The 9,393-nt window shown below is 31.3% G+C and overlaps 4 protein-coding genes across 6 annotated transcripts; all 4 read right to left on the reverse strand.

The window, feature by feature from the left end:
- Nucleotides 1-681: 681 nt before the first annotated feature.
- LOC110711234 lies at nt 682-1,529 on the reverse strand. Its single transcript, XM_021889612.1, has 3 exons — nt 1,096-1,529; nt 830-893; nt 682-740 (listed from the first exon to the last, which is right to left on the reverse strand). The coding sequence occupies exons 1-2, from the start codon at nt 1,522-1,524 to the stop codon at nt 870-872; spliced, it is 453 nt and encodes a 150-aa protein (XP_021745304.1). The 5' UTR covers nt 1,525-1,529; the 3' UTR covers nt 682-740; nt 830-869.
- Nucleotides 1,132-9,004, reverse strand: LOC110711233. 2 transcript variants are annotated; one of them, XM_021889609.1, is made up of 8 exons: nt 8,677-9,004; nt 8,167-8,226; nt 3,012-3,227; nt 2,558-2,784; nt 2,246-2,452; nt 1,808-1,900; nt 1,614-1,720; nt 1,132-1,530 (listed from the first exon to the last, which is right to left on the reverse strand). In XM_021889609.1, exons 3-7 carry the CDS (start codon nt 3,208-3,210, stop codon nt 1,694-1,696), a joined length of 753 nt encoding a protein of 250 aa, XP_021745301.1. In that variant the 5' UTR covers nt 3,211-3,227; nt 8,167-8,226; nt 8,677-9,004; the 3' UTR covers nt 1,132-1,530; nt 1,614-1,693. The 2 variants fall into 2 exon arrangements, with proteins under 2 accessions (XP_021745301.1, XP_021745302.1); XM_021889610.1 differs by having other exon boundaries at nt 3,012-3,216; nt 8,677-9,003.
- On the reverse strand, nt 3,220-5,662 carry LOC110711232. Of its 2 annotated transcripts, none has more exons than XM_021889608.1 (4): nt 4,859-5,662; nt 4,431-4,727; nt 4,245-4,350; nt 3,220-4,153 (listed from the first exon to the last, which is right to left on the reverse strand). In XM_021889608.1, the coding sequence occupies exons 1-4, from the start codon at nt 5,404-5,406 to the stop codon at nt 3,461-3,463; spliced, it is 1,644 nt and encodes a 547-aa protein (XP_021745300.1). In that variant the 5' UTR covers nt 5,407-5,662; the 3' UTR covers nt 3,220-3,460. The 2 variants fall into 2 exon arrangements, with proteins under 2 accessions (XP_021745300.1, XP_021745299.1); XM_021889607.1 differs by having other exon boundaries at nt 4,431-4,745.
- Nucleotides 6,122-7,159, reverse strand: LOC110711285. The gene has a single exon (XM_021889665.1). The coding sequence runs from the start codon at nt 7,157-7,159 to the stop codon at nt 6,122-6,124; it is 1,038 nt and encodes a 345-aa protein (XP_021745357.1).
- Nucleotides 9,005-9,393: the final 389 nt, after the last annotated feature.

The following is a 9,393-nucleotide window of genomic DNA, read 5'->3' on the forward strand; positions in this document are numbered from 1 at the left end:
CGTTGGGGTTGATCCTTATATTCGATACGAAAAACTAGATCCAAGCGTGATGAATACTGTAGCGATTATAATCGTTGTAAAAGCCTAATCATACCTCAACTGAGATCACATATGATAGCGATTGTAATCGAGGCTATTGCTTTATGGTTGCGTTTGTAATCGACATTATTTGTTAGTTACTGTAGTGAATACAAACACCACCGTTGAAACTTATCGTAGCGAATACAATTGTTACTATTTGTATCTATTGTGGCGAATGAATCGATACATTTGGTAATTTTGGTGGCACTTAAAATCAACACTAGTGCTTAATTATAGTGTCAAAAGCAATCGACATTATTTAGTTTTTATTGTAGCGACTAGAATCGATACTAATAGTACTTATTATAGTGTGAAGGATTGACATTATTAGTCTTCTCGGACTGAGAAAGCGGAACTGCTATCTGTAACAAGTATTTGTAATCAATATTATAGAAGTCATAAAATTCATATTAAAATTCATATTATAAGTTTCCACACTCAAAATTATTATTACATTAAAATAAATATTATAGATCATGATTCCAAAGTATTAACGAATATCACTTCAAATAGTGCAAAGAAAAAAATAATTCCAGTCAGTAGATGAAAACAAATACACTAACAAGAAAAATGTAACAACTACTTAGTATATAATAGTGTAGATAATGTAAAAATTCCCTAAAGAGAGCCGAACTTCATCATATCCAATTTATAATCATCTGCATATAAAAGAGGCAAAAATAAGTTTATTGATACAACTTTAGAGAGATGGAATATGCACTTTAACTTATTATAAAATATTTGTTACCTGATGCCAACAAAAGCATTTGCCGATCAAGTTGTCATGACTAGCCGGTAAAATCGTCATCATCCTGTATCATCAAGCCATTGTGATTTGTCAAATTTTCAAACATCTTTAAAATAGATAACTTACTTTTATCAATATTTAGAGACAACTTGAAACATGAAAGGTACAACTCTAACTTATTAAGTAAACACTAATTATTAATCAAGGTCAAAGGCAAGCAATCCAACAAAGTAGCTTTGATTAGTAAGATAGATTAAATAACTTACCAATTCATCTACATTGGCTCCCTCTTGAGATGATGGTTTTTTTGGCAGAGTATTTGTTAGAAATTCAACTAACTTAGAGAGATTATCCTCTAAATATTCTTGTCTCTCATGCATCTGTTTCATGTCTTCCTTTGCCTTCTCATGCATTTCTTTCAATTCTTTTTGATGTTTTTCTTGTATCACCTTAATTCTCGCCTCAATTAAATTCTCAAATTGCACATTGTCACAATTATTTGAAGAAATCAAACGTAATTGGCTAGCTGATGAGTTATCTCTTATAATAGACGAACTAACTCCAAAACCAACTCCACGCAGTTTGCCATACTTTTCTGGCTTATTAATAACTTGATCATATATATCACCCGACCATGCAATTCTTCCTTCAGATTGTTCAACACCACCAGGAATTTCAGCTAGTTTTTCTTTCATCAACTCCTACATTATTGAATCTTTTACAGTTTTGCAATAGTATGTAAATAAAATATTGTAAGTAGGAGTGTTTTGAATGGTTCACTTACAACAGCTTTAGCTGATTCTTCATCTATCTTTTTTTATCCTTTGTCTTTCTATCCTTATGAGTATCAATATAAATTTGTGCTCAAGAAGGCTCCACACCATTAATAGTCTGAAATCAGTAACAAAATTCTATAATGAGATAATTTTCTAAGTAAAAGCAAAAGTAAAAAGAAATTAAAAAAACTCATTATAAAACCTTTTCTGCTCTTCTGCGAGCAAAACTCTTCCTTCCAGAACAATGAGGCATTTTTTGTTTCAATTGGTTGTTCTTATTCATAGTTGCACGCCTCTAATGAATATCAAAAACACATATTCACAAGTAAGAATATTAGTAAAGTTTACTATATAGCTCACAAGTAACAATAATATAGCCTTAAAAAAATAGCATAATATAACATAGTGGACTATGTTTTAAACTAATTAACATGCAGAATGATTTTTCAAAAATTTTGACAGCATCTCCACATAAAATGGGTAAACTAAATTTATTAAACCTGATAGCAGTCCTGCATTTTATATATCCAACAAACAACCAGTACAATATTTCCCAATATCACAACATAATAAGATAAAAATAAAAAAATTACTCCAAACCAACACTAAAGGGACATAAAGTTAAATAGGAAAAGCATACCTTAGTCTTATCTTGTTCCCAATATGTAATTAATTTCAGCCATTGCTCGATAGGTACACGACCAGGCTTGTTTTCTACTAGTAGGTTCCTATTATGCTTGTTTGGCTCATAATACTCAGCCTTTAATTCTCCTCTAAAATCTTTCACTCTTTCTCCTATAGTCTTTAGAATGAAAGGTTCCCCAATACGTGGAAACGTAAAACGTGCCTGTAAATTAACAAAATAACAATATTAAGCAAAATTTAATATTGCACCAAAAAAAAAAAAAGAGAAGAAGATAAGAGAAATGAATAAGGTAATTCTAAATATTACCCTTATCTCATCCATGCACTTATCTTTGTATTCCTTTGGAACCAGTCTCCAATCAGGATGTCCTTGTGGTGCTAGCTCTGGATTTCTCCCTATGGTGCCTATAAAACTAGATAAAAGAGTACTTTCTTCACCAATAGGTTGTCCATAACGATTGAATTTGACAACCCACTTTTCTTCCGGGGATTGGTTCCAGATGTCAGCAAGAATAGTTGGACCTCTACGAGTCACTGGATAAAAAAATTCACAAGTACATAATAGTAGACAATAAATAAAAAATGGCAAAAAAGCTTATTTTATTTTTTATTGAACAACTAGTTTAAGTCAATTACTTAGATACAAGTCTATAATACTCCTTCACAATCACACATTATCGTCCACCAAATTAATACTTTTCTTTGTTTCATGTTTTTTACTGGAAATGTGGTAAAAGGCAATTACTAGATCAAATGCATACCAGAATTTTCTTCACTATCCTGATCATCTTGCATTGATGGATCCATCTCATTTTCTATGGTTGTTTCTTCTCTAGACATTGTTTTTTGGACAGTATGCGATGCGTCCATATCTGTATGTTGAGTTTCAGCCATTTCTGTTGAAGTGGAAGGATTCTCCACAGATACTCTGATCTTGTTCAAACGTCTTCTTTTTGCCATCTAGATCTGAAAATGCTCTTAAAGACAATTGAAATATTAAGATAAAAACATATTGATTAAAGATATCACACCCAAGTATTAAATAAAAAATATATGTAAAAATCAATGGTAATTATATGAGTTAAAAACTTAAAAGGTATAAAAATGACACTATAAAACAAATAAATAACATATTTAAAAAAAAACATCACTTAACTAGAATATAATTCCCAGGTATACAAAACCAGTAAATTTTTTTGAAAAATCATACTTATACTGTACTAAGTTTCTCGACAACATTCATGCCTTGTACATCACTTGACATCCAAGTTAAGTCATCAATATCAATCTCAACATTTTGCTGATCATGCACACAACTTGATGTTTGAGTTTCATTAAACTCCATTAAGTGATTTGGCTCAGAGTCTTCATCACCCATATCAAAAGTATCTCTTGGCTTTATTGGTATAGGAATATACCAATCCCGTGCAGTTCTATCTTGAACATATATAACTTGATGCACTTGAGAAGAAAACACAAAAGGCTCATCAGTCAAACGATTTCCAGAATACATCGAGCGACTCAAATTAACTAAAGTAAATTTTAACTTGTCTATCTTTATCCCACTTGCATGATTTATATCCGCCCAATCACACTTAAATAATACAATCTTAAACTTATTATAATAATTTAGCTCGATTATATCATCAAGAACCCCATAGTATGTCACTTCTCCCACAGTAGGACGTGTGTCTCTAGTGCTAGCATAACTTTGTGTTTTTGCTACGACCATGACACCGCTATTTTGTGTCTTCTTATTCCTTTCATAATCCTCAGTACAAAATCTGTAACAATTATTTGTATCAAAGGCATGGAATCTTTTGGCAACATGCATTGGACCAGTTGCAAGTGCTTTAACATCATCTGAGATTCTATCATAACTTTTATTGCAAGGATCATTCACCTAATAAATAAATTAAAAAATAAAATCATTAAACTATGCTTATTAGGTGATCTAGCTAATCTATTTATTAAAAAAAATAATCAACACTTACAAAATTTTTCAACCAGTCACTAAATTGTTCATTATGCATACGATCTAACTGAAGTTGTGTTGGGCGACTTCGTCGATGAATTCTCTTCAAAAAGGCTATGTGCTCACTGAATAATTCTAAAAAGTCAATAAATTTGAAGTTAATGAATGAAAAGTAAAAATATGGTTGAGTAACAGGGGCTCATACTCTCTTAAAGCTTCAATTTCCTTGCAATCAGAATTAAAAAGCACATATCTATGTGCCTGAACCTCTTGTCTTTCATCCATCATAAATCCTTCAATTTTTCCATAAGGTTGCCCAGTTGAAGCAAAAAGATCAGAAACTTCAGTAGGTTCATCACTAGCTAAAGCATTAGATCTAGTTGAACGGTTTACTCTTCCATCAACATCAGCCATGTATCTTGAGCAGTATGTTAAGCATTCTTGTAGAAGATACCCACTTGCAATTGAACCTTCAGGACATGCTTTATTTCTCACATATGAACTAAGTGTTGATAAATATCTACATATAATTTAATAGAAAAAATTTAGATAAAAGATTGTAAAAATAAAACATAAATTAAAAAAAATATATTGAAAACTAATAACAATAGAAGGATAAAATGCATTAGTTACCTCTCAATAGGATACATCCAACGATAATGGACTGGACCGGCAATTATAGCCTCATCAGCTAAATGCACCACCAAATGCACCATTATTGTAAAGAATGTTGGGGGAAATATTTTCTCCATATTACAAAGTGTTATAACGACCTTTGACTTAAGATCGGTTAATTCTTGCACAATGAGTGTTTTTGAGCATAATGCTCGGAAAAAGTCACACAGCTCAATCAACACCGAGGCCACTTTTTCAGTTACACTTTCTCGCATAGCAATAGGAAGAAATAATTGCATCAACACATGGCAATCATGGCTTTTAAGGCCACTTAACTTTCGCTTCATTACACATCGGGAAATGTTTGATGCATAACCATCTGGAAATTTAACATTCTCCAAAACCTCACAGAAACGATCTTTTGCCGAATTACTTAAGTTATAAGGAGCAGGAGGCAAATAATATTTTCCCTTACTACGTTCAACAGGCCACAAATGTTTTCTTACTCCAATCTCTTTTAAAGTACGACGAGCTTTCAAGTTGTCCTTTAATTTTTTTTGGAACATTCAAAAGAGTATTAATTATATTGTCACACACATTTTTCTCTATGTGCATCACATCAAGATTATGACGCAATTGGACATCCTTCCAATAAGGAAGTTCAAAGAAAATGCTTAATTTTTTCCATGTTTTTTCTTTCACGCCATCAATTTGGCCTGCATGAGTTTTTCCAAGGGTAAAAGAAACATTCTTTAATTGTTCTAGCACATCATATCCAGATGGTGGACTAGGAGCTTGTCTATGTTCTTTGGTATTGTCAAAAGATTTTTCATCTCGATACTTATGATCTAAATCAAGATGCATTCGAGTGCCTAAATAACAACACTTTCCACTATTTTTGTATCTCTTAGACCACGTATGCTCATTACAACAAGGACACGCATTTTTACCATATACACACCAACCAGATAAGTTGCCATAAGCAGGAAAATCATTAATCGTCCAAAGAAGGGAAGCATGCATTTGAAAAGTTTCCTTGTTATAAGCATCATATGTGGGCACCCCTACCTCCCATAGCATTTTTAACTCATCTATAAGAGGCTGCAAGTAAATGTCAATATTATTCCCTGGAGCTTTAGGGCCAGGTATTAGGAGTGAAAGCATAAGAAATGGCTTCTTCATGCACAACCATGGTGGCAAGTTATATGCCATTAAAATTACTGGCCATGTACTATGAGTGCTTCTCTTTTCACCAAATGGATTAAAACCATCAGTTGCCAATCATAATCTGACATTTCGAGGTTCTGATGAGTACTCAGGATATATAGAGTCAAACTTCTTCCAAGCTTCAGTATCAGCAGGATGCCTTAAAACACCCTCTTCTTTTTTGCGATCTTTGTCATGCCATATCATTTCTTCGGCAGTTTTAGATGACATGTATAATCTTTGGAGCCTTGGTGTTAAAGGAAAATATCTTAAAACCTTAATCGGAAATTTTTTTTCTTTCTTTGTTTTCGATCTAGATGAAGCCTTACTAGAACTTTCAACAAAAGGTTTCCATCGTGATTCCCCACATAAACTACATGTATCATCCGTAGCCTTATCTTTCCAAAAAAGCATACAATCATTTGGGCATGCATCGATTTTCTCACAACTAAGACTGATCTCATCAACAATTTTCCTAGTCTCATATAGAGATTCAGGCAATTTTTCCCCTTCTGGCAGAGCCCTTTTTAAAAGTTTCAATATTTCATTAAATGAATTGTCAGACCATCCAAATGAATTTTTGATATGATAAAGATGTAAAATAAAGGACAACCTAGAGTACTCACTACACCCAGGGTGTAATTGCATAGTAGCATCTTGTAATAACTTGTTGAACATATCAACATTGCTATTCATATGCTCATCATTGGTTTGTTGATTATCTATATCTGAATCAACTTGACCATCTAAATTAGAAGCATCATTGACAATTTCATCATGAAATCCAAAGGCATCTCCTAACATATGTGTGAGATCATCAGCAACATTTTTTTCCTGTAAAACTTGGCCATCCCCTAATAATGTAGATGTTGAACCTAATTCATTATTAGTGTACCATTTCTCAAAATCACGCATGGGTCCATTTATTACTAAATGATCGTAAACTTCTTCTTCACTATGCCTATGGTAACGTACGCATTTGCTACAAGGACACGCAATTGTAACATCACAAGCACTTTCAAATGCTAGTTTTACAAATTTAGTTAAGCCATCTTTATATTCCACCCTTCCAATATCATAATCAGCCCAGCTTTTACGCTTGCGATTATCCATAATAAATCACTGTTATTGAAAAATATAATGTGATTCTATGAGAATTATTAAAATTAAAATTTCATATGTATATTATGTAGTCATAATCAGCATATATAAAATTCTAACCAACACCTTATGTGCATATCTTTAAACAACCAATTATTCCATAGAACATGATCATTTTATTATTTAAAGTCATATATGAGTCAATCATATAAGAGAAAAGGCATTTAAGAATCAAACAAATACAAAAAAAGAAGATAAAAGTTGCTTCCTCTAATATCTTTGTTATATTAAGTTGTAAGTAGTACTTGCACTCGTTAGAATTGAAGAATTATATCCTAAAAATGTACTCCCTCCGTGTTTTTTAATGTGCTACACTAAGAAGATGCGCCTGTTTTATTTTTAAAGCATTACACTTTGATTTTTTTGGGCAAAAAGTTACATTTCAATCTCTCCTCTCATAGTTCCCACCCAAACCCACTACTACTTTTCTTATTTTTTCTTTCTTACCATATTTATTAATTTGTATTAAAATATTAGCCTCACTATTTTTCTTTTACAAAATCTTAATACTATAACTACCCCACTTACATCTTAATTTATTTTAAGTAATCAAATTACCAAAAATTATATGCCGTTAAAAGTTTAACACAATGAGCAAAGCTTTTTTTTTTTTTTTTTTACTTCGTATCAACTACTATTATTATTTTTTAGCTCTTGTCTTGATTATAGTTATATAATTGAATTAGTCATATACACCTTGAGAAGGTTAACTACTGATATGAATATTCTTTCACATAATTTGAAAGCTTAAATCTTCTACAGTTTAAAAAAATTTCATTGTCTACTAGCAAGCTATTAAGTTTTATAATATGAACCATATAACATAAAGCAAATTAAACAAATAACAACCACTACCAAACAAAGTAATGAAATATAATCAACACTTACAAAATTTTCAATAACTTCATACAAAACAACAACATATAATTAATTGAACTTTAGAGTTAAAGGCAACTTACAAAAAAAAAATTTGCCGCAACGATAAACTTTAGAGCTTCCAACAATTAAGCCAAAAGAATCTGACAATCGAAAATCAAGAACATGTATAGTCCATTAGTGGAATGAACCGCATAAATCTACTTAATAACAACCACTACAAACTTCTATTTGTAATCAAATATTAAAAAAATCATGAAATATCATAAACTTTAATATACAAAGTTCTTAAATTTCAATGTGACAAATGTAAGTAGTTTCAATTTTAAGACCAGTTGCAAATTTGTGTGATTAGCGTATTTCTTTTATGGTTAATTCTGTAAAAATATCAAATTTCTATACTCTGAAAAATTAAGGGACAATTAATTACTTGAATTCTTACCAAAATTATACATTCAAGCAATGAATTGATCGAAAATCAATTTACAGAGAGAAGAATTGAGGTAGCAGCATGCAATTATCTTATATCATGAATTCACGAATTAAAATAATAAAAAAAGTTGATAATTCAAGTATCAAATTCAATCTTTTACCTTAATCGCTTCTCGAATTTGAAGATCCAAGAGGTAAATTGATCGAGAATTAGATTGCATGTAGAAGAATTGGGGGTTTTTAAAAGGAATAGAGGTTTAGTTTTGCTTAACTGGTGAAATGTGAATCAAACTTAGTAAAACCTAATACTAAAAGAAACCTAAATAAATTTTCACGCAAAAATAATTTTTAGTGGGCGGGAGTTCTGTGGTAAAGTCCGGGAAACCAAAAAAAATTTGGTGAAATTTTTAAAGGAAAAAAAATCTCTTATAAGATTTTTAGTGTCGATTCTTGGGTTTAATGTAGCGATTGTCAATTGATACAATATCCATTCTGAATAATAACTAGAGAATAAAGTGGGACTATTGAAATTTGGTTTTTTTTGTACTGATTTTATTGGGGTTAATGTGGCGATTATTATGTGATACGATATCCTTTATTGTTTCCCAAACATCAGTTACATATCGTAGCGAATCTAAAATCACTACGAAATAATCGCCACGGAAAGGTGTTTTTCTTGTAGTATTAAGGCGATGCTATTTTAAAGTTAAATTTTAGCGCTGCTTAATATGTAAATAAGGGTATTTTTTGGACTCCAAGTCTTAGTGCTAGGCACTTAGACATTTTGGAATACGTATTTTGCATAAATTGTCGTTTTAATTATTTTAATTATTTTGTTTATTTAATTAAAATTTTTGGAGGCTAGGCCTCAGTTTTTT

The sequence above is a fragment of the Chenopodium quinoa genome, unplaced genomic scaffold, assembly GCF_001683475.1.
Source record: "Chenopodium quinoa cultivar QQ74 unplaced genomic scaffold, ASM168347v1, whole genome shotgun sequence".
NCBI classification, from domain to species: domain Eukaryota; kingdom Viridiplantae; phylum Streptophyta; class Magnoliopsida; order Caryophyllales; family Amaranthaceae; genus Chenopodium; species Chenopodium quinoa.

Coding starts and splice junctions, on each gene's coding strand:
- LOC110711285 (XM_021889665.1), bottom strand. CDS start 7,159: ATGGATAATCGCAAGCGTAAAAGCTGGGCTGATTATGATATTGGAAGG.
- LOC110711233 (XM_021889609.1), bottom strand. CDS start 3,210: ATGGCAAAAAGAAGACGTTTGAACAAGATCAGAGTATCTGTGGAGAAT. Junction 2,785..3,011: donor GGATAGTGAAGAAAATTCTG/GTATGCATTTGA, acceptor TTTTTTATCCAG/TGACTCGTAGAGGTCCAACT. Junction 1,901..2,245: donor GGGAACAAGATAAGACTAAG/GTATGCTTTTCC, acceptor GATATTCATTAG/AGGCGTGCAACTATGAATAA.
- LOC110711234 (XM_021889612.1), bottom strand. CDS start 1,524: ATGAAAGAAAAACTAGCTGAAATTCCTGGTGGTGTTGAACAATCTGAA. Junction 894..1,095: donor GAGCCAATGTAGATGAATTG/GTAAGTTATTTA, acceptor TTGATGATACAG/GATGATGACGATTTTACCGG.
- LOC110711232 (XM_021889607.1), bottom strand. CDS start 5,406: ATGTTCCAAAAAAAATTAAAGGACAACTTGAAAGCTCGTCGTACTTTA. Junction 4,746..4,858: donor TGGATGTATCCTATTGAGAG/GTAACTAATGCA, acceptor AATTATATGTAG/ATATTTATCAACACTTAGTT. Junction 4,351..4,430: donor GAAATTGAAGCTTTAAGAGA/GTATGAGCCCCT, acceptor AGAATTATTCAG/TGAGCACATAGCCTTTTTGA.